Consider the following 25580-nt stretch of genomic DNA (forward strand, 5'->3'; position numbering starts at 1 on the left):
ATCGATTCAACGCGTTCACATTGGCCCTTAAATCGACCTAAAGTGAACCGATCTAGTTTAAATCGATCTAAATGTCCTAGTGTGAACGGGGTCTAACATACGCCAGCTGTGTTGTCGTCTGTTAGCAGGAATGGGTCACCTTTGGTAGTACGTGCCCAAATACCATCTTTGTTGATTTCATCAACAGTTTTTGGTAAAACTATTAGGTTCTTCTTGCGTTTGTTGTACATGGAAATCTTGCAAGATGGGAAAGTTTGTTATAAAATTATCTATCATCAATTTATTTGTTCGGATGACAATTTTTTAAATTAATAAATTCAATGATTATTTAATCTTATTTCTATTTATCTGACTTATTCTTTATTTTTAAGTATTACAAATAAAAAGTGTATTAAATTAATTTTTTTTAAAAATAATATTATACTTAAACAGTGTAAGAAATATGTTTTCTTTTAAAAAAAATACAGGTAAATCTCAGGTGAATTTTTTATTAACCTTGATTGTTATAAAAACAAATTATTTATCAAAACATCTATTGTTATTTGCATGTGGGAATAGAAGGAATAGTAATTTTTAAAAAGTGGGAATAGGAGGAAGACACCATTTTCTTTATCATGACCAGTTCACTGATACTGACGTCGACATTATCAAGAAGTACACATCAAAGGAAAAATGCACAAATTACCGATAAAATAATTTACACACCCTGTTTCGTGTGTATCTCCTGCCATATCAGTATTTGTTGTATTTGTATATAAATGAGAAATAATCCATGTAAAAATGGTAAATTTTTGGAGAAAAAAACAAAAAATTATGGAAAAAACAACCCAAAAATGTTGTTTTTGACCACTGACTCCTAAACTGTTGGTACCATATGATAACCCCCAAAATCAATTCTTACCTTCCTTTTGTGTATTGAAGTTGAACCTTCTGGTACAATTTCATACATTGTCATAGAGATCCATTTACTTGAACTAAGTTATTGTCCGGAAACCAAATGTGTCTTCGGCGACATGATTCATTACTCGAATGAAATTTTTGACATATCCCCTTATTTCCATTCTGAATTCAATTTTGCCGTCGTATAAAAACTTGAAAAGTAAGCTAATAAAACAAAATGCAAAAATGACATAAAACTGACTCTGAATTAGTACATGAAATTGATGTAGAAACCCACAAACAGAAGATGATCAGGAATACATTTATACTGCTGAGCAGTGCTCTCCCCTCAAATTTTAAATAGCATCCTAGAAAATAGCAAAATCTTTAGATTATCAACTTAACAATCCTATTTATGGTTCCTTATGCTTAGATCAAAATGAAAAACCTGATCAAAATATTATTCTAAACAGGCTCACTGTAAATTCAAACTCTTCTTTTAACAATCAGAATGATCCTCTTGCTGATCACATATATATGAGATGCAAGAAACTGGGAATACAATATGAACATCCAGCTAATTTAGAAAGTAAAAATAATTCAACAAACAGAAAGCGTTGTTTGCAATACTAAATAAAAAAAAACCAGCTACAACTTTTAGATATTGATGAAAAAGATATTCCAAATCCTCCACCTTTTCATGAAAATCAACAAAAAATTAATTTAATAAAGTTATGGATTGTATAGCAGTATTCATAGTTTTGAAATTAAACAAATGTCTTATTGTTTTAAATTATGTAAAATTTGCAAAGAAAGAAAAATGGATTTGAAAATGGCACAAGATAATGAAATTAAGCATTGTCATTTAAATACATCATGTACATCACCAATAAATTTATTTTCAGCAGAAAACAATATGGACAATAAGGGTGCAACCATTTAGCTTCAAAAGGGCGGGGGAGGGTATGGTTTTTTGTTTGAGTTAGATTTTTTTTTTCATGCAAAGGGCTTCAATGCTATCAATCAAAATTATTTGGTCAAAAATTAACACTAGAAGGTATGGGGATAATCTGGATTCAGAATATTTGTTTGTCCTCTGCTTGATTTATAGAATTTTTTTTTCATCAATTTGGGAGTTCAATGATCGTTCCCTTAACATTTTCCATCTGAACTTATTATTTTATTTTGTAGACAAAAACTATATGTAGGACATTCGTCCTGAACATGCATGAAATATTTGCCACTGAACATTAAGCAAACCAACAATTTATCATTATGTAGGACATAGTCTTTGTAAGCTGGCATTCAAGGTAGCGCCTTCCTCATATTACTATTTTTATTAAGTTTTCTTGGCGCTAAATAGTCTTCTTGTCGCTTCTTGTCGCTAAATTTATTCTTCTTGTCGCTTCTTGTCGCTAAAATTCTTCTTGTCGCTAATTAGTGAGACCGGTTTGTTTGTGTTTAATTTAGATAGACCTTTTACATAAAATGCTTACACCATTTTAAACATTAGGAATTAATAGGAAATACAAAAATTGATAATATTTAATGAGATCTCTTTCAAAATATTTAAATAAAATCTGAATCAAACCAATCAAACTGTAAAATCTTAGTAAAAATAGTCAATTTTTAGTTGACGTAAGCGATATAAATTTTGCCGCCATTTGCAATTTGTAAACAAAGCAGACCGCGAAATTTTATGTTAATTTATTAACTATGAATTGATTCACTGTACGATGTATATAAAACAGGTAAAGAAAGATGCTATGGCAATGTTTTAGATGATACTAGTTTAATGCGTCAGATCGCATTTCCCTTTAAGCTATAAATATTGCAATATCGGGTCTTGCATACCGGGTCCCCCGTTTGTACAGTGCATGGTGACTTTTAGTGTATTTACAACGCCAATTGAATATATAAGGAAAGGTTGCATTCAGTTATATTGTCGTTGATATTACTTAATTATCGGTTTACAAGCAAAATAATGTGTGATAAGTATGAACTGTTATCATTAATGTCACCTGAAATTTTGAATTCCAGCTAAAACTATTGAACGATTACTTTTAAAATTGTTTTTGTATTGTCCACCTTACACCTTATTGCTATATTTCTGTCATTAATGAACATTACAGACGTCATGGATTTTTCTAGCATTCTACAGGGTCCGGTATTGGGACCCATAATCCCAATGGCAAAAACCCTACATTTTCCCCAATTTTGGGAGCAAAATTCACAAACAATCTCAAACTTGATTTTTATCTTTATTATTCATGACAGCGATGTTTATTTTGTTCAACCGCTAGCTTTATACCGAAAATCGCCAACAAGTAATGTGTAAATCCCAATAAAAACATATCTGTCTGACAAAAACAACATCGACACCAAATATAATAAATGAATAAAAAAAAAAAAAAAAAAAATCCAAGCAGGTAACAAAATTCACCTATGTAATATAAACACTAGAATTGAAAACTAAAAGATATATGAAAAGAAGATACATGAAATATTTTAAACAGAAACTAAAAATTATTTTAAGTTCACAAATATTCATGTCAAAATCCAATAAAATGTGAAATTACTTTTCTTCATCACTAAAAAATGTTGATATTAGATGATTTTATAATGTAAACATATAACTACAGATCCAAGAGGTAATTTTTTCTCAATTTTGAAGGGCCAGTAAAAATCTGGAAGAGCAAGTGAATTTTAAAGTGTTAGCCTGCTTGGCCTGTTAAAATTCATCTTATTTCTATCCCTGAATTATATATTATATTAACCATGTTAACCAAAACTGTCTTTGAAGATAATGTGTGCTTTAAGAACTCATTAGTTTGATACTAAAATAAACTTGAGTGCCTTGTTAATTTTAAAAACAAAAAGAACAGAAAATAAAATTATAAACTGCAATCATGTAGTTTCTTACTTTATTTTCACAAAAAAGATAATTTTTAATGACCTAAATTCACTAAAACTCACATCTGGTATATTTGTTGTTTTCCCAATTTCATTGAAAATCGTGTAAAAAAAATTCCAAAAACTGGCCAGGGTCCTTTTTCCCAAAATACCAAGAAAAACCCCTGGATGTCTAAGATTGTGTCATTACTAAATATTAAAGAAAAGTGATTGTTGTATGACCTCAGCAGCCCTCAATTTAGTCTACTGAAAAGGTCGCCTGAGTGACTTTAAAAGCTGATTGGCGACCAAAAATTCATAACTGTTTGCCATTTAGGCTATTAGAATATTGAAAATCTGGCGACCGTAAATTTTTGGAAAGTTTGCCCTGATCAGAGTCGGGTTTTAAAAAACCGTCTGAGCGCTTGACAGTAACACAAATTTTTACTGTATTTCAAGCGCCTTTTAGATTTAAGCTTGATCTTGTCAGTGCTTTATTGCATCAGGTACTTGTAGTTCATTTGTAAGCAATTTGTTGTCGTTGACTTATTGACAGGATTTATATATATCTATCTTTGTATTTCAGCACTCAGTCACAACTTGGACTATACGTGCCGTTAAAAAGAAAACCATTGGCATTTATAGATTGTGTTTATTGAAAGCACATGGTCGAGCCTCGTTCTTGATTTTGTCAGTAAAGGGATGGAAACAAGGTCGGGACAATTTTGTAACTTGTTCTCATAGATTCAATAAAATACTGGCTACAATTTAGCAAACAATTTCAGATGTTCACTTGACCGATCGGGCAATCACCAGTGCTTCAGCACAAATCCGATGAGATTTTTACTATGTTTGGGCTTTGGGCTACCGCTTAACATGGCAGACTGTTTTAAAACATGTACAACATGTACAATGTCAATGATTATAATATCAAATAAATCATGTGGTTTTTAACAGTTGATTTACACAAACTATTTTCTACACTTGTCAGCATAAAAACACAACAAAAACTTAATATTTTTATTTCACAAGGGTTGTTTAGCTATAAAAAAAATGTAGGCGACCTGAAATTATTTCCTGGTTACTGAAATTTTGAGTTGGCCACTAACTTTTCATGTCTGGTGGCCAATTGGCAACCTCATTTCAGAAGCTACTTTGAGAGCTGCTCAGTAGTTCAACTGTTGCAAATTCTCGGCTAAATTGTTGCAGATTTCCTAATAGAGATAAGAGCTATTTCTCTACTAATTAAATGACAGGGAAGTAAACCTTAGAGATTCCTTTCTTAAAAGACAATTATTAATGATCCCTAAATGCACAATGAGACACAGAGTTGGTAATTTATGGTTAAAAATGGGTTCAAGTCAGATCTTCACACATTTAAACTTTAAAGTCATTACAGCATTTGGTTAGTCAATTTTGGCACCAACAGACTGGGATCCGAATTTGCTTCATATAAATCGGGAATGATATATGATGTAATACAAATAGAGCTTATAATGCTTATTGCACATTTTTCTTTGTTAGTCCAATCCACCCATGATTTACATCCAAATATCAAGGCATTACAATAGACATTTTAAGGACACCAAACAAGAGACTGAAGTGACAGTTTTTTTTATCTCACTTATCATGCTTATAGGCTGGTAGTCCAAATTACTCACAATCTTAAACTTTGCTTGTCCTGACACTGTACTTATGTCATGTATGTATTTATTATTTTAGGTTATTATTCAAGGGTTTAGAAGTTACAGAGATCAGACAGTTGTAGACCCATTCAGTTCAAAACATAATGTTATTGGTTTGTATATTAAAAATTTAGTGATGTAACATTAAATAATGTATTTGATACCTATGATTGTTTACTTTTTATACATTGTAACTTTGATAGAGAGTAGTCTCATTGGCACTCATATCACATCTTCTTATTTATAGAGAGTAATCAAATTTAAGTTTCAGGGATCTCTATGTATGAAAATTTAAAGATGGAGGAACTCTAACCAGGACAAAACCCAGCTTGTCGTGGTCGAAAAATATTTTATTCCTTCATTTCATTGTAAGGAATATTTGGAATAGTAAATAGACCAATATAGTGTTTATTATATTCATTTCATTATATTTTATTTATTGTCATTTGTAACAATTCCAATACACATTATCACTAGTTAGTCCAATCCGTTTAAGTTATGAAATTATACAACTTTTCCATAACGTCTCAATCCAGTTGAAGCTATCAGGGCCCCTGTTTAAACAATGTAGTGTTCACAGAACTTTTCAAAGAGACATCTTTATACCATTGTAAACACTTCAAGCAAAGCATGTCACTTCTCTGCTTTTACCTTCACTCTTAATTCAGTGTTACATGGTATGAAATAGATACAAAATCAATTATCAGCTGATTGTAAAATGTACAAACATTTGACAGCTATTAGCAATTAACTAGTCAATAAAAGGTGTTCATTATTTATAGCTGTGATCGATGTAACATTTCAAATATAAATACAAAAATACTTTATTACATTCTAAGTTAAATCATTGACAGGCAATTAATTTTGTTCTTGAAAAGTTAAATAATAAATTTGTGATGTTAAGCCATATTTGTAATAAATATTACCTATAATAACAGGTATTCACTTTGATATTAAGATATATTTCAATAGAGCATGGGACTAGTATATAATTATAGTAGCATATGTAACATTTATGTGTATTGTTTTTTTACAGTTGGAAGAAATGGATCAGGAAAGAGTAATTTTTTCTATGGTAAAGATATTATTTATAACTAAGCAGGTGTAAATTAATGATGAGGGTTGTTGGTCCATTTATTTTTTTTCTTTCTTTAAATGACATGTATATACTCTCCTGAGCAAGTATCCGGAAATGTTTTCACACAATTTCGGTCATTTTGAGAACTTCAGGAATTGCCAACCCTTCCTTCGATTTTGAACCTGAGGTACACATGTATAACATTAATACTAAAGTACCAGTGGTTCCGGATTCATTTCTGGGATTTGTTCTGTTTATCAAATTGACAGGAAATCATCGGATTTTTTAATTTTATTACCTTTAAAAGTGTTTGAATATAACAGATAATAGTTGCACTCATTTACTATTTAACATGAAATCATTTTGCATTTTACGATTGTCTAATCTGGTGAAGACAATTTCATGCATGCATATTACATAGTAAATAATGCACCCATTTGACTTGTGAAAAATTACTTTCTTATACGTAAATTAATTTTTAAGTTTTAATTTTTGTCTCACCTGCAGTAGGCAAGACATGGGTATTACTATCCGGCTGCGGCGGCTAAAACTAATTGTATAAAGCTTGATATTTCAGAAGGTAAGAGACCTGGATGCTTCATATCTTGTATGCAGATACCTTATGTTACAAAGTTTCCGTCTGTCATATGTCCAATGTCCTTGACGTCATTTTCATGGTTCAACGACTGCTTGAAAAAAAATTTGAGATTATTTGTCATGTGAATTTCTCACTTATTATGAGTAATAGGATAACCATATTTGGTATATGGGTTGCTTACAACGTCTACATGTCCGTCAGACAGAGTTCACCTGACCTCGACCTCATTTCATGGATCAGTGATCAGGGTTAAAGTTACGTGATAAGGTCGGTTTCTCAAATATTGTAAGCAGCAGGTCAACTTTATATGGTGTATGTAATGACTGTAATGGGTACATGTCAGTCTGGCAGGTTTCATCTGACCTTGACCTCATTTTCATGGTTCATTGGTCAATGTTAAGTTTTTGTGTTTTGGTCTGTTTTTCAAGTACTATAGGCAACAGGTCAACTATATTTGGTGTATGGAATGATTGTAAAGTGTACATGCCTGTCTGGCAGGTATCATCTGACCTTCGCCTCATTTTCATGGTTCAATGGTCAATGTTAAATTTTTGTGGTTTGGTCTGTTTTTTCAAGTACTATAAGCAATAGGTCAACTATATTTGGTGTATGGAAGGATTGTAAGGTGTATATGTCTGTCTGGCAGGTATCATGTGACCTTGACCTCATTTTCATGGTTCATAGGTCAATGGTAAGTCTTTTTGTGTTATGGACTGTATTTCTATTATCATGAGCAATTGGTCAAATATATTTTGTGTATAAAAAAATTGTAAGGTGTATAATCTTTCTGACAGGATTTATCTGACCTGAGTTTCTGTGATGCTTTTAGTAAAACCTTTATCTTTAAGACTTTCAACATAAAATCAAGGGTCAGTAAAGCAGGCGAGAGATTTCAGCGTGTGCACTCTCGTTCAATCAGAATTGATGTTTGTCTTTGCTGAAAAGTAATTAATATTGAAGAAAGTTGTCATGGAATTTTAAGTTCTTTAATCTTTATAATATTATGAGTTTTTGATCACAGGTAAAAAGTGATTAGGATCATTAGCCAATATTTCCCAGAGGCACTAATATATGGGTAATAGGAGGACTTGCAGGATTATCATACTTTACTTGAGTGGTAGTTTTATTGCCACAAAAGGATCAGATTACAAAACAAAAACAAGTCAAAAATGTTGATTAAGTAACCAAATCTCAATGAAATGGCGGAAATCAATTCTGTAAAAAATAAAGATTTGATCCAAATCCCAATCTGCCGTTCAGGACAAATAGCTTTCAGTTTTGGTCATGACTGGCAAATATGAGTGTTTCCAGAACATGCTCCTGAGTAAATGAATAAATTCCCCTTAAGTATTCAAGTATTCAGAATATTTTCATTTCTATGACCCATTGGCTCTGACATGATATATAACTCCTATATTGTAATACTTTTTGGCTCTTATTAAGCACTGTTGGCAAAAGTGATGAATCTATCTATGACTGTTTTGGTTTTTTGGTTTGTTAGATTGCTTAGTGACATTTATCTTGCACCCTACTTAAAGGGAAACATCAGTAATTAGTGCATTGTGTATTTTCTTTTTCTTATTTAGACCTTTTGGTCTTTGCTCTGCGTGTTAGCTTAGAGGCTAACTGCTTCTGATGACTTGATTATGTGGCACAACTATATCCCTGCTGTCTCATCTTTTCCATCTGTGAAGGTTGTAATGGGGATACGTTCATGATGAATAGCGGTAAAAAATCTTGCCAAATGACGATTAAAATGTACATTTTCTTTATAACAATTAAAAAATCAACTGATTTTGACGAATCACGTTTAATTCTTTCCAAAAAAAGCGGTAACAGATAATTATTTGAGACCTCTGGCGAATCACAATAAGAATATTTTGACGAATCACGATAAAATTTTAACCAATTTGATGCTTATGGTAGCCGATAATGACCATTTGAGGCCTAATGGTAAAGAGCATTCCTACCCTGATCTGTATCTCTGGTGTTTCTTGGTTATGTTCCCTCTTGGATTCCAATCCTGATCCATCTAGTGTAAATTAGTCAAGATTTGTCAAAGGAAATAATAATTATTTGTATATTAATTTGCAGCTATACAGTTTGTCTTGTCTGATGAGTTCAGTCACTTGAGACCAGAACAGAGACAAGCTTTACTCCATGAAGGGACAGGACCAAGGGTTATATCAGCATTTGTGGAAATCATCTTTGACAATTCAGATAACAGAATTCCTGTAAGATTTAGCAAATTTAAGAAATTATATATGGAGAAATTGACATTGTAAAACCATGGTACAAAATTATAACGGAACTTAAGTATTTTAGTCATGTAATGATGAGATTATTTTCCTTGATTAGAAGGGAGAGTTGATGATTTAAAAAAAGTATTTCTGTTCATGGTATTGCATTATTTCTTTCTCTTGTAATTTGTTAATTGAAGGTCCTTTGAAAAGTTAATACATAGTATGTTGTGTCTTCTAAATCAGTGTTTATATCCGTGTAAATCTCCATATTATACAGAATTTTCCTATTTTATACAATAGAATAAAGCAACCATATATAATTATAGATTTGTCGAAAGTGAAACTTAATCGTCATGAAATTGATTGTTTCAACTGTATTTTAAAAAATGATTACATTATAGATTTCACTTCCTCCAGATTTTATACATAGCATGTGTCCCATCCAAAAAATTGTTGCATATAAATAATGTTGTTTTCCTTTATGGAACTTCTCTATCAGTATAGTTTTTAATGTTTAAATATATTGACAGATTGAAAAAGATGAAGTTGTATTACGTCGAGTCATTGGTTCCAAGAAAGATCAGTATTTTCTGGATAAGAAAATGGTCACGTAAGTAAATTATTAGTCCCGTACCGACGAAGTCGAAGGGGGCTTAAGGTTTGCACTCCGTCCGTCTGTCTGTCCATCCGTCAGTCCGTCAAATCAGTTTTCCACACTTTTTTTCTTCATGCTTGAAGATATTGATTTGATATTTGGTGCATTGTTTTATCATGACAAGTTACAGGTCAATTTTGAATTTTGTTCCAGTCTGATGATTTTGTGCAGAGAAATGGTCCTTTGACTTAGAAAATTTACTAAAATAATCAGTTTTCAACACCTTTTTTCGTCATGCTTGAAGATATTGACTTGATATTTGTTATATAGTTTACACCATGACTTTTCTCATGACTAGTTACAGATCAAGTTCAAATTTTGTTCCGTTCTGATGATTTTGTGCAGAGTTATGGTCCTTGGACTTGGAAAATTCACTTAAATAATCAGTTTTCAACGCCTTTTTTCGTCATGCTTGAAGATATTGACTTGATATTTGTTATATAGTTTACACCATGACAAGTTATAGATCAAGTTAGAATTTTGTTCCAATACAATGAATTTTTAACCAGTAGGGGACTATGTATTGCCATGCAATACTCACAGAATGCTTGTTTGTAAAAAGTTTTATCGGATTTCAGTGTGTTGAAAAAAGCATTTAAGGTAGCTTCAACAATCATGTTAATAAATGTACATTTATTGGATAAAATTTGAATTGAGACACCACTGTTATGATATTACAAGCCATATATACTGAAATAGAGTCCTTAATATACTTATTATCTGATGTTTGCCACGACAATCCAAACTTAACAACAGTTATAATATATTTTCAGGAAAGGTGATGTTATGAATTTATTAGAAAGTGCAGGATTTTCAAGAAGTAATCCATATTATATTGTCAAACAAGGAAAGGTATGTTTTAATGTCAGAGGTAATCTCTTTTGTCAGCTAGTTACTTAGAACCATTTTCCTAATGCTTTTAGTTTAAAGGTTTGGTTGACTTGCTTGCTTTGTTTGTATAAATGTTTGCTCAAACATTGTAATTAAGATTGACATCTACAATCAAAAGATAGACGGGGCTTCCGCTTGTATACATTAAACTTAACATCCAATAACATTTAAGTATATTGTATACAAGCTGAAGCACTGCCTATCTATTGATTGTAAATGTCAATCTTAATTACAATGCTTGAGCAAACATTTATACAAACAAAGCATATATTCAAAAATGAAGTAAGTTGTAGAAAAAAAAAGGGACTCAAAATTTGTGAATACACGTTGTTAAGGGAATGAAGATAAAAAGGATCCAAAGCCAACATCTTAGGTTTGTGATGCAGAAGAATGCTACATTTTTTGTTTTATTTTAATTATATACTGTAGGTTTAAAAGTTTTAGTCATGATTTTATTAATGGTGATTAGTTTGAATTGATAAAAGTTTGTATTGTGATTTTCAGAAGTGAATTTCTATTACAACATTTCTACAAATGTAATGAACAAATGTTGACTTACGGTGGATTCATTATTATTCGTGGGATACCAATTTTCTTGGATGTCATTGGTATAGGTAAACCACAGATAAATGTTCAATGAAGTACACATTTCTCTAGGCTTGTATTCAGAAGTGGTCAAAAAAATTGATACACATGAAAATAAATGAATCCACAGTATTTGTCAGGAAAACAAGAAATGTACAAATTATTTTTCCGAATTTACATAAATCCATAAATTGATAATTTAGGATCAGAATAAGTACAGCTATCAATAATTACTTTAGATTAACCAAATGGCAACAGCTCCTGATTCTCAGAGATTAAAACTTCTTCGTGAAGTAGCAGGTACTAAGGTGTATGATGAAAGGAAGGAAGAAAGTAAAGTTATTCTTCGAGAAACCGGTAAGATATATATCTGTAGTGGAAATCTTATTGATGTCAAAATTGAATGTTCTAATACAATGGGAATATCAGTGTGTTACAGTATTAACCTGCACTATTCCTGGCTTCTAAATTGGACCATTAGTGAACAAGTTTTGAACTTACTGGCATATATAACATTTGATTGTATACTCACTATACTGTAAATTCAGAATTTATTGCATGCATTTATTATTGCGATTTTTGAAGATGGATAAAAATCCCAGATTAATTATTGCTATTTCAGGAAAAGCTGCATACAGATATATGTATCAGATATCAGAATGCTAGTTCTTATTATTGCGATACTCACCCAGTCACATTATTTGCATTAATTAAAACCTCGCAATAATTTCTGAACAACTTTATATTGGCTTATCCATATTTGTGATAAGATGAAGATTGAAGCTATATTTTTTCTGAATCAGCTTGTCTTATAACAACAAAACCATCTGATTCAGACAAGAAGCATAATTCAAAGATGAACTAAATTTTATATATCAATATCCAGGACTTATACTTTGTTATATTTGATATAATTTCTTTGCAGAGGGTAAGAGGGAAAAGATAAATGATCTGTTAAAATATATAGAGGAAAGATTAGCTACATTGGAGGAAGAGAAAGAAGAATTAAAAGAATATCAGAAATGGGATAAAATGAGAAGGTATGGTTTAACTAGAACATACATAATTATGAATAATGAAAATAAGCATCAGCATGGGCTCTTGCAGAACATGCCAAAAGTAGTGCCTGATAGTTTTTCATTTATTCATTTATAGTATAGCATTGTAATGCAATTTGCTTATAATAACTCATTTCATTGGACCACATCATATATTTTGAGGGTGTAAGTTCAACTGTTTTCCTGTCTGTAACAAAGTGCTGTCACCATTTTGAATTCTGGAATTTATGTTTTATATTTCTTCAATAATGTACTGTGCTAACAAAGTCATTTAGTCTCAGATGGAAAGTTGTCTCATTGACATCATACCACATTTTCTTATTTTTATTGATAATTGGTGTTTAGAGGAGATAACACTTATTTTAGATTAATATGATATATATATGTCACCAGCATTGACTGAATTATCTCCTCCAAGAGTGACAAGTTACTGAGTCACCCTGTGGTTACTCCAGAAATTTATTTATTACAGATCCTTGGAATACACAATACACGACCATGAGCTGAGAGACACTAGAAAGAAGTTAGATGAGGTATGTATAGTTATCATAAACAAAAGTAATTGTCATGGTAACCCAAGCATATCAGAAACTTTTTATTAATGTAGATATGATTACATCTATGTCATTTGATCTCAGCACCAACCTTTTCTGAATTTTTATTTTGTCCTTGGTATATTCTGCCTCTATTTATTTGCTTTTAAGAAAATATAGCTATGTGCATATGGATATTGGTTTGTCGTCGTGGTTAACATCGACCCCCATCTTCAATCAAAGCCTGGATGATCAATGACTGAAACTTATTGGTGATGAAATGTGATTTTCTTAATCATTGCATTGAAAGGAATAACCCTATCCTGAAATATGTACTTAAAACAGAATTTTGGGTTAAGTCTCTGCTCTTTATGGTCTGTGAAACTAGAGTTTGCAAAATTAGTTAATTAAAAAAGAAAATGATATTTAAGGAATCGTAACATTAATACATATAAAGATAAAATTGAACAAATGCATTACAACTTCAAAAATTTATTGAGTATAAGTATATAGATCACACGGTTCAACTTACCAATATCATTTTGTATGAAAACAGTCTTGATAAGATTATGCACCATTGTTGTCATACATGTGTCATATTGCATAAGGAAGGTAATTTGGCTTTTTTATCGAGTCTGACGATTTTGGGGAAGCAACGCATTGCAATTCACATTCAGGTTTCAGCGTAATCAACATTAGGATCAGTCTATGGATAAAGTTTTATTCAGCGTAATCAACATTAGGATCAGTCTATGGTTTAAGTTTTATTCAGCGTAATCAACATTTGGATAAGTCTATGGTTAAAGTTTTATTCAGCGTAATCAACATTAGGATCAGTCTATAGTCAAAGTTTTATTCAGTGTAATCAACATTAGGATCAGTCTATGGTTAAAGTTTTATTCAGTGTAATCAACATTAGGATCAGTCTATGGTTTAAGTTTTATTCAGCGTAATCAACATTTGGATAAGTCTATGGTTAAAGTTTTATTCAGCGTAATCAACATTAGGATCAGTCTATGGTTAAAGTTTTATTGAGTGTAATCAACATTAGGATCAGTCTATGGTTAAAGTTTTATTCAGTGTAATCAACATTAGGATCAGTCTATGGTTTAAGTTTTATTCAGCGTAATCAACATTTGGATAAGTCTATGGTTAAAGTTTTATTCAGCGTAATCAACATTAGGATCAGTCTATGGTTAAAGTTTTATTCAGTGTAATCAACATTAGGATCAGTCTATGGTTAAATTTTTATTCAGTGTAATCAACATTAGGATCAGTCTATGGTTAAAGTTTTATAAGACACCAATAACTTCATTATTTATGAAACTTTGAACAAAAACTTTTTCATGATCAAAATATAGTATCCAGAGCAAAATTGTGAAAACATATATTTTTGGATTTTTCAGAATTTGGCTGAAAATGGTCTTGGTCTTTTTTGCAATACTGTATTTGGGCTTGTATAGTTTGCACTGGTACATAATCTGCACCCCCTTCTCACCACGAAATTTTTTGTAAAAAAACTTTTTGTAACTGTTAGAAAAGGTCTATTGAAACTCTGGTAATTTCAAATTGTATGCGGTATTTTCTTGAAAAAAACTATTTCCCATCAACAAACAGAAGCTGAAATTGCTTGTAAATGATTCTAAAAGCCTTTACGATTGTTAAAATAGGTCTAAATCACACAAAAAACAATTTAGAAACTTGTTTATGTTTAAACCGGAAGTTTGAAAAGCATGTGTAAAAGAAGAGAAAAACGGTGAGAGTCGAAATCCGTACATACTAGATATCAATATAATACGACTTTGAAAGTAAAACAGTTCCATCCTGATGTAAAATAGTGTTAAATATATCTATCACATTAATGTTTGAAGGGTTTTAAGCTAATAAATAACATATTAGTCAGTATGAAACACCAAAACGGAAGTATAATAACTGTTTACGTTTTGTAATTTACACATCGTAAGCTGGTTTACGGTTGTCTTTTTTAATTTTTTTGTTCAGTTTCATTCAAGCAGATACCAGTTTATTTTATAAGCAATGCATTGAAAAGAAACGAGAAATTTGTTATGAAGTGTTTATTTTTAAATTTATCAATATTAATTTGATATTGAATAATAATAACTTATTAATATGGATTAGGTAAAATTATTAGTTTGAAAAATGATAAGAGTGCCCTCTACAATATCAATAACAAACATGGTGGAACGAAAATAAACCACCTCGCAAAATTGAATTTTTTCTCTTATTTCTTGCTTATTGTACTCTATAGTCTGCACCCCTTCTGGCAGGTTCAATTTTGGAGAATTAAACCGCGGACTATACAAGCCTTTTAACGGTAAACATTTAAATACAGTTTAAGATTAAAGTTTTTCAGACATCAATATCTTTGTTAAACTTTTATTGAGTTTTACGAAAACATGGACAAAAGTTTCTTCATCATAAAAAAAAACAGTATACAGCGACAGCAGAATGTAACCTAATATAAATTTTTTGTGTTGCTTGTTAGAATATATTGAAAGATTGGATAAATTTTCATATTCAGCTTTATACCTTAAAATGATTTTAGTTTTTTTTACTAAATCCTTCAGAAGAAGTTACAAGATGTGACTTTAGTATGTGTTTTAGTACTTTAAACACTACAGAAACTATTGAGTTTAAAGTAGAAGGCATGAGATATAGTTATTGTTATATTTGTAGTTACAAGACAAAAGAGAAAACAGTGGTACTAATACACAGAAAATAAGAGATTTACAGCAGTCTTCCACAGATAAAGTTAAGGTAAAATCTAGAAGTCTTCCACAGATAAAGTTAAGGTAAAATCTAGAAGTCTTCCACAGATAAAGTTGAGGTAAAATCTAGAAGTCTTCCACAGATAAAGTTAAGGTAAAATCTAGAAGTCTTCCACAGATAAAGTTGAGGTAAAATCTAGAAGTCTTCCACAGATAAAGTTTTGGTAAAATCTTGAAGAATTCCATAGATAAAGTTGAGGTAAAATCTTGAGGAATTCCACAGATAAAGTTGAGGTTAAATCTTGAGGAATTCCACTGATAAAGTTGAGGTAAAATCTTGAGGAATTCCACTGATAAAGTTGAGGTAAAATCTTGAGGAATTCCACTGATAAAGTTGAGGTAAAATCTTGGAAGAATTCCATAGATTAAATAAAGGTAAAATGTTTTAGAATACATGATACCCTTTTGAAAATGTGTCTCATGGCTTCTGCAATAACCACTGTTATGCTAAAAATAGAAATTATGCTTGGTTTTACCAATAATTTTAATAGAAGGAAGAATTAGAATCTCATGCCAGTGTGTCATGTGATGTTTTTTAATGTAATTTGTCAGATAACCTTGCTTGTCATCCTCAAAAGTGTACTTGAAAATAAAGTCCGAAAAAATAAGGAAATTCCACTAACCACCATAATCCAACAAGAGTATAAATACCAAGGGATGTTCCAGATTTAAATGTAAGGGGAGATGAGAGGATATCAAGTTAATTAATTGTGGGTGGTTGCATTTTCTTAAGAATTTTGTAAGAATTATTAGTAAAATGAAAATCTACATTATTGGTGGTCGTATCTAAAAAAAAAACAGCCTCCCATCCCCCATGCATTTAAATTTGGAACAGTCCTAACATACTGCAAAGTTTTTTTAACATACAAATATAATTATGATGTCAGAATTGTATATTTTAAATTATGTTTTGGGTTATTATCTATTTGAAAATGAAGTACAACCTGCTAGTTACATAGTAAAATATTGAGTTATTATAACAAATGTTATATTTCATTTCATGCTTTGGTATGTACATATTGATATAACCATGTACATTAATAATGAAGCAAAAAATGGTTTTCAGGCAATAAATAAAGATTTAAGAGATTTGAAATCCAGAATGCAGTCAATACATGATGAGAAAGAACAGTTAACTTCAGAAAATCAGGACTTAACAAAGAAGAAAGCCAAACTAGAATTAAACATTAAAGATATTCAAGATGAGCTGGAAGGAGATAAATCTGCTAGGGTAATTATGTTACATTGAGAAATATTGGTAATTTTGTATATTATAAACAGAATTTAGTATAATGCTTCTAAAACTTTGAGGTGAGATGAGGTGGAGTTCTTTTAAATAATGATTCCATTTAATGTGTTTTAAAGTTCACTTGAAAACAGAACACAAGAAGAGAAAAATAAATTGAAAACAAGGATTGTGACTAGATTTTAGGGAAGAAATGATAAATAAGTTCACAATCTATTGGAGATTCTAATGCAATTAAAATGTTCAACATAAAGCATTTTTAAGCAAACTGAAAACATTGACTGTGGTTGCCCAATTTGTTGTCAATGACTCTCACAGTCAACTGTGAAATTGATGGGAAACATCATCTAAGCAAAAAGGCTGTAACATGTCATATTGGATTATATTTTATACCTAAATGCTTCCTTACAACTTTTGCAGAAAAAGGCTGAAGAAGAGTTGAAAAAGGTTTCTGATAAAATAGTAAAGACCCAGAATCAGCTGGAAGAAATCACTCCAAAATATGATGCTGAACAAAGGAAGGAAGAGGAATGTACAAGACAGTAAGTCAGAGAAAGAGAAACTAAACATTTTATAGTAAAAAGTCAACAGAGGGAGTTTATAGAATTATCTTCAAGTGTTAGTTGTGGTCTTTGATAATTTGGCGGTAAATGCAACTGTTGTTTGTGTAAAAAAAACAGTAAAAATACTTAAAATTAAACATATTTTATAATTTAGATATTATTTCATGAGAATACAGCAATGTTTTAAATATAGATTAATTTTTCATACGCAATAATCAATTCCAGATATTTTTATAGTTTGTCATGATATCTACAAAAGTAAGAAATATTTTAACTAAGTCACATGTATTTCCCTTTCAATACTTGTTACAAGAGCATTAATCATCTGTTTTAGATAATAATATTGCAAAGAAATGACTAAATGTCAAAGCATACATATTGTTGACGATTTAAATGGCTAAAAAATTTTGAAAATAGTTTTAACTGGCTGGCTGAATCAAAAAATGATTATATAAGGGAGACAACTTGTGATACACATGTAAACAAAAATGCCGACAGACATGGAAAATTAAGATGTTCAAAGTGACCAAGGACTTGTACTGTCGATCATTAAATGAATTTATCATTTAAGCTTTAACATTCAAAACAATATAAAATACTGACGGATAATGTGATTTCAGGTACAGATATCTTTATGGCCTACAAACAGTCATGAGAATCTCAAGTTACAACTGACACTTGTCCAGGACAATAAATTTGTACAAAATTATGAAAATAATGACAAATTGTGATAATTAAATTACTCAATCAATCTAAAAAAAAAAACAGATGAAACTGATAAATGATAGACCTAAAAGATCTACAAAGTTATGAACCAAGATGATTGGTAAACAGAAAAGCCTAGACATTGGGAATTCTGTTTTTGCAGCTTAAACAGGCACTTCTTGATAAAACAACGAATCATCAGATACAAACTAGTTTTTCTGGACTTTTTTTGTGGATAAATTGAGATAGATGCATATGAGACTAATGCATGAAATACTAGCAACAAATCTTATTTAATCTTAAAATCAAATTGACAGTACAGAAATATGGCTAAATTAATAATAACTTCATTGTCAATCTTGTTTTATTTAGTTTTTTCAATATCTTCAGTACAGTATCATATAAAAATATTGCAGGTATATTTTTCTATTGCATACAAATCACTTTCCTTGAATGTATGTCGTAGATAAATAGGAAAACAGGACACAAATGAAACAGTAATAGAACAATACTTATTCTCTCCTGAAGGAGAAGTCATGAAGGAGAAGTCACTTCTCATTCTTCAAAGCCTAGATAAGGCTCTGATTGATATAATTTACATATATGGATGTTCAAGCCATATTTGCAGCCAGACAGTACTGACAATGCTTTGATCTGACACATTTGTCAATGTCCGTGATCAAAAAATGAATTGGATCATGTTACCATGTTCATTACATAATACTGTACGATGATTTTAAGAAAAAGGAGAGAAATCATTAATCCTATGTTTTAGGTTATCAATGGCAGAACAAAGAAGGAAAGAACTTTATGCAAAACAAGGCAGAGGGAATCAGTTTACATCTCGAGATGACAGGGATGCCTGGATCAAGAAAGAATTAAAATCACTAAACAGGGCAATCAGAGACAAAGAAGAACAGGTAAACAAACAGGGCAATCAGAGACAAAGAAGAACAGGTAAACAAACCGGGCAATCAGAGACAGGGCAATCAGAGACAAAGAAGAGCAGGTAAACAAACAGGGCAATCAGAGACAAAGAGCAGGTAAACAAACAGGTCAATCAGAGACAAAGAAGAACAGGTAAACAAACAGGGCAATCAGAGACAAAGAAGAGCAGGTAAACAAACAGGGCAATCGGAGACAAAGAAGAGCAGGTAAACAAACAGGGCAATCAGAGACGAGGAAGAACAGGTAAACAAACAGGGCAATCAGAGACAAAGAAGAACAGGTAAACAAACAGGGCAATCAGAGACGAAGAAGAACAGGTAAACAAACAGGGCAATCAGAGACAAAGAAGAACAGGTAAACAAACAGGGCAATCAGAGACAAAGAAGAGCAGGTAAACAAACAGGGCAATCAGAGACAAAGAAGAGCAGGTAAACAAACAGGGCAATCAGAGACAAAGAAGAGCAGGTAAACAAACCGGGCAATCAGAGACAAAGAAGAGCAGGTAAACAAACAGGGCAATCAGAGACGAGGAAGAACAGGTAAACAAACAGGGCAATCAGAGACAAAGAAGAGCAGGTAAACAAACAGGGCAATCAGAGACAAAGAAGAGCAGGTAAACAAACAGGGCAATCAGAGACGAAGAAGAGCAGGTAAACAAACAGGGCAATCAGAGACGAAGAAGAGCAGGTAAACAAACCGGGCAATCGGAGACGAGGAAGAACAGGTAAACAAACAGGGCAATCAGAGACGAGGAAGAGCAGGTAAACAAACAGGGCAATCAGAGACAAAGAAGAACAGGTAAACAAACAGGGCAATCAGAGACAAAGAAGAGCAGGTAAACAAACAGGGCAATCAGAGACAAAGAAGAGCAGGTAAACAAACAGGGCAATCAGAGACAAAGAAGAGCAGGTAAACAAACAGGGCAATCAGAGACAAAGAAGAGCAGGTAAACAAACAGGGCAATCAGAGACAAAGAAGAGCAGGTAAACAAACAGGGCAATCAGAGACAAAGAAGAGCAGGTAAACAAACAGGGCTATCAGAGACAAAGAAGAACAGGTAAACACACAGGGCAATCAGAGACAAAGAAGAACAGGTATACACACAGGGCAATCGGAGACAAAGAAGAACAGGTAAACAAACGGCAATCAGAGACAAAGAAGAACAGGTAAACAAACAGGGCAATCAGAGACAAAGAAGAGCAGGTAACCATGTAGTACTATATACTATTAGGGACTTCTAAATGTTATTTTAAAAAGTAATAATGTTTGTGTTAGTTTAGTTATACATCAGTTTATAGTTTCTTGTTAAAATTGTTTCTGTTTACAGTACTGTGTATGTAATTTTATGTGGACAATCCTTTTTTATTGAAGGTATTGTTATAGTGCTAGATTGCTAGTTAATAAGACAGATTTGTTCATCATATATGTCTGGCATGCCATGAAAGGTGTAGAATGCGAGACAGGGATGTTAATCTGAGCCTACAGCGTTATCTATTTGTATAAAACTATATATTCCACAAGCTAGAAGACCTAGATGCTACATACCTTGTATAAAGATGCCTTAAGTAACAATGTTCTGTCTGGCATATTCCATTGTCTTTGACCTCATTTTCAAGGTTTAGCGACTGCTTAAAAAAACCTTGTGAATATCTCATTTCTTATGAGTAATAGAATAACTATACGTTGTATATTAGATCCTTGCATGGTCTACATGTCTGTCAGAAAGGGTTACCTGACTTGACCTAATTCTATGGATCAGTCACTAAGATTAAGTTTTCCTGCTAAAGTCTTTATCTCAGATGCTATAAGCAAATGGTCAACTATATTTGATATATTGAATTATTGCAAGGCATACATCAGACCTGCAGGTTTCATCTGCAGTGACCTTATTTTCATGGTTCATTGTGTCAATGTTAACTTTTGAATTTGATGTATGGTCTATTTCTTAGATACTGTAAGCAAAAGGTAAACTATAATTGGTGTATGGAATGATTGTAAGGTGTACTTGTATGTCTGGAAGTTGTCATCTGACCTTGTCCTCATTGTCATGGTTCATTGGTCATTGTATATGTTTTGTGATTATGTCTGTATCTCAGATATTATAAGCAATAGGTTAACTGTATTTGTATAGAAGAATTGGAAGGTGTACATGTCTGTCTGGCAGGGTTAATCTTACCTTGACCTTATCTACATGGATCATTGATATTAATGTTAAGTTTATATGTTACTTGTACTAAAACCTTTATATTAAAGATTCAACATAATTCAATGATGATCAGTAAATCAGGAGAAACATTTCAGGGTGTGAACTCTTGTTAAAATAAAAAAAATACAGGTGTTCTAGAGGAAAATTTCAATTTTTTTTTTCATTTGATATAACAGTTACTTCTCATTATGAATTTCATAAAAGCATTAAGGCAAAGCTATAGTATCTGTAGAAAAAATATTGAGTTCCAACATTTTGTTGCATATTTCATTGCAGATTAAAAGATTAAGAGAAGATTTGGTTAATGATGATAAAAGAGCAGAACATCTCAGAACACAAATTGAGGTAAGTTAGGGCCCTGCAGATTTATTGGCAGAAGGCCTATAGTAATCAGCTTGTATGTCCGTCTGTTACAAATCATTCAGCTATTTACTTTTGAGCACCTTGGAGTTCAGCATGACTATTCACTGCTACCAAAAGATGTGTTGTGTACAAGGAAGAAAACTGTACATTGAAAGTCATGGCCAAAAACTGATTAAATTAGCCACCCCTGTACATGTGTACAAAAATTTAGAAAACCGTTGGAGTTTAGGGATGAAACTTGGTATTTATATTCACCACTACTTTGAGGAGTGTCTCCTACACAAAAGAAAACCCAACATTGAAAGTCATGATCAAAAACTTGAATGAATTTGAACTATGCCTGTGCTTATGTACAGAAATCGTTCCCCCTCTCTAACTTTAAAGCCCCTTGGAGTTCAGGGATGAAACTTGACCTGATTATTTACCACTACCAGAAGGAGTGTCATGTACATGGATGAAATCGTACATTTATTGGTCAAAAAGTTAGTTATCATCCCTGTGCATAAACATGGAATAACCTTAACTGCTTCACAATTTACTTATTTACATGCTGCAGGGGCCTCTGTGATGGCTCCCATCAATAACTCACATCACTTAATTTTAGTTTGTTATGATACAAGAGAGTATTCCTTTACAGTTGTGGAATGTTTTACTGTACCAGTACAGTTGTGGAAGGTTTTACTGTACCAGTACAGTTGTGGAAGGTTTAACTGTACCAGTACAGTTGTGGAAGGTTTTACTGTACCAGTACAGTTGTGGAAGGTTGTACTGTACCAGTACAGTTGTGGAAGGTACAGTTGTGGAAGGTTTTACTGTACCAGTACAGTTGTGGAAGGTTTTACTGTACCAGTACAGTTGTGGAAGGTTGTACTGTACCAGTACAGTTGTGGAAGGTACAGTTGTGGAAGGTTTTACTGTACCAGTACAGTTGTGGAAGGTTTTACTGTACCAGTACAGTTGTGGAAGGTTGTACTGTACCAGTACAGTTGTTCAAGGTTTTACTGTACCTGTACAGTTGTAGAAGGTTTTACTGTACCAGTACAGTTGTAGAAGGTTTTACTGTACCAGTACAGTTGTGGAAGGTTTTACTGTACCAGTACAGTCAGTCCATGGGTAACAATACTTTTAAGTTTGTCAGTCTGTTCATCAGTTGGTCTCATGAGATTACCATCACATTTTCTCAGGAACTAAAAATCAGGGCCTCCTGAAATTTTGAATCAGGCTTAAAGAGAGAATGTTTTACTGTGTATTGAGTTTTGACATTCATCACTCACTGAATACTTGTATATTCTTACACATATAAAAGCCATGTATAAAATTATCTTCACATTTTTCTCTGGAACTACAAAAATCTTCCTGAATTTCATGTAAAACATGCTACATAGCAGGATGCAATTTACATTCATGGGTCATCTACTTCTGTTGAACGATTTCTAATATTCTTACACATTATTGTCCTGTATGAGATTGTCTTCACATTTTCTCAGGAACTATGTATACAAATCAGAGCTTCCTAAAATTTGGTGTTGAGCTTCATGTGAGCATGCTATACAGTTTGATGTATTTTCACATCCATTTCTCATCAACTTCCTGTTTAGCTAATACTTTATGTTTTACATAGATAGATAGATGCAGTGATTGATTATTTGTTATTTAATGTCCAATGTCCAGTGGCAAATATTTCATGCATAAACCGGTTGCAAAAATACATTGATAATCAGTCTGATTAGAAAGAGTTAGAAGTTGAATGTAGTTTTATGACATGCTGCAAAAGAATCATTCAAAGTATATGTATTAGAAGGGGTTGACAGACTTTAAATACTTGGGTTGAACAGCTAGGCGCTACTGTCATCATTTCCACTTTGTTACAATTACAATACTTTGTAATAACATTTTCACTTTTGGTATTTCAATTCATTGTGAAACTTGGCCTTACATCAGATAACTTGAAAAAAAAATATTTATAACTTCCAATTAACAACTAAATTTACACAATTCTAATGTAACAATTTTTTCATTGGCTCAAATTTACTGTTAAATGTCTGGAGCAGCCATATTGAATTGTTGGAATCCACAAACGTTTGATTAATACAACATAATTGAAAATAAAACAACACATTCTTCCAAAACACTGTTTTATTGAGATATTATCCAAATCTGAACCATACAAGTAATGAAATCACCTTCGATTTGAGCATTTCATTTGGATGACGTCAAGTTTTGCCATGACGTTTATGGGCCAAAATCATTGATATATATTTTTACAAGCTCTATTGTACTATTTCTTTTTGTGATGCATTTGAATAGGAATAACAGTTCTGCAGCTGAGGAGTTGCCCCATTGAATATGAACTTTGACGTCACAAATATCTGTTTTACTGACTCTGTTAGGTGTCGCTAGTAAAACTGCATTTGCGATTGTCAAATTGCTAATTGATGACAACTCTCCCTGGGGAGTATAGACATAAAAAAATGTAAAATAAACGTTGAATTTGCAAAGGAGGCAAGCTGCAGACAGCTTCATATGTACAAAGACAAAAAAAAACTATTCCACTGTACCTATTTCTTTTATAAAATATCTTATGAAGTAGCCGAATCATGTTATGGATGATTTAAATCTCATACTAAGTAAAATAAATCCAATGTTTTCAGGAAGTTTCAACAAAAATTGACCAGAACAAAGACATCATTGGACAGAATGACAAAAACAGCATTGAAATGAAAAGAGAAAGAGATGTTTTAATGAATGATAGAAAGTAAGTCATGTCAAATATAGCTGCAGGATATTCATTATTTGTACTGATTACTTTTAAGCTCAACTGACCCAAAAGAGCTATTCTCATCATTTGGCATCCATCATCCATCGTTGTTGTCCATTAATTTTACAAAAATCTTCTCCTCTGAAGCTACTGGGATATTTGAAATAGTTAGATATGTTTTGAATGTTCAGATCTACCTATTTTCTATTTGTATACCAAAACTTTCAGATGATTCGTTATAGGAGTTATTGCCCTTAAATGATGATTTATTTTTACCAATTTTAAATATGTTTGCCTTTTATCTTGAAACCCTGATAAAAAGAGAGAAATTTAAAATAGCAAAAATAATCAGCAAGACAAGATTAACAAATCATTATTGGTTGACTCCTAGAGATATTGACCCTGAATGTTGATTTTTACCAATTATTATGTGATATTGCTTGTTATCATGAAAACTGTAATAGGAGAAGAGAAACTATAATGGTAAAAATTATTAGCAGGACAAGATCTACAAATTTGACATATCCCAAAATTTGGTTGACGCCTAATAAGAGTAATTGCCCCCATATTTGGCATCTTTGGTCAAAACAATAGTAGATAAAGAAAAACTAAAAGCTAAATGACGAGCAGGACATAAATAGTCGGTCAACTTCTTAGATTAGATATTGGCCTTTAATGACTAGTTTTAATTGAGTTAACAATTTTTCAGTGCATTATGGAGACAGGAAAACATATTACAGCAAGAAATATCCAGTACAAGAGAAGAATTAAGTAAAAAGGAGCAGGCTTTACGATCAATGACTGGAAAAGTAAGTAACTACACAAAGAGTAATAGTACTTTGGAAGCAGACAAATGCATATTCGTGATGACATCATTTGAACATGATATGAATAATTGATATCCT

At 31.9% G+C, this 25580-nt stretch overlaps 1 protein-coding gene across 1 annotated transcript in view; it reads left to right on the top strand.

Annotated features, from left to right (window-relative positions):
- Positions 1–2525: 2525 nt before the first annotated feature.
- The window catches only part of LOC127733893 (structural maintenance of chromosomes protein 3-like), a 48005-nt gene continuing 24950 nt past the window's right edge, over positions 2526–25580 (top strand). Inside the window, exons 1-16 of the mRNA XM_052243340.1 lie at positions 2526–2630; positions 5494–5569; positions 6493–6531; positions 9227–9366; positions 9906–9985; positions 10804–10882; positions 11746–11863; positions 12432–12546; positions 13037–13097; positions 15795–15875; positions 16953–17117; positions 17553–17674; positions 19176–19320; positions 21831–21899; positions 24569–24672; positions 25385–25484. Coding sequence (XP_052099300.1) covers positions 2616–2630; positions 5494–5569; positions 6493–6531; positions 9227–9366; positions 9906–9985; positions 10804–10882; positions 11746–11863; positions 12432–12546; positions 13037–13097; positions 15795–15875; positions 16953–17117; positions 17553–17674; positions 19176–19320; positions 21831–21899; positions 24569–24672; positions 25385–25484 — 1509 coding nt within the window. The 5' untranslated portion in view covers positions 2526–2615. The remainder of the gene's footprint in view (positions 2631–5493; positions 5570–6492; positions 6532–9226; positions 9367–9905; positions 9986–10803; positions 10883–11745; positions 11864–12431; positions 12547–13036; positions 13098–15794; positions 15876–16952; positions 17118–17552; positions 17675–19175; positions 19321–21830; positions 21900–24568; positions 24673–25384; positions 25485–25580) is intronic.

This window comes from Mytilus californianus, unplaced genomic scaffold (assembly GCF_021869535.1).
Source record: "Mytilus californianus isolate M0D057914Y unplaced genomic scaffold, xbMytCali1.0.p SCAF_3, whole genome shotgun sequence".
Lineage (NCBI taxonomy): Eukaryota > Metazoa > Mollusca > Bivalvia > Mytilida > Mytilidae > Mytilus > Mytilus californianus.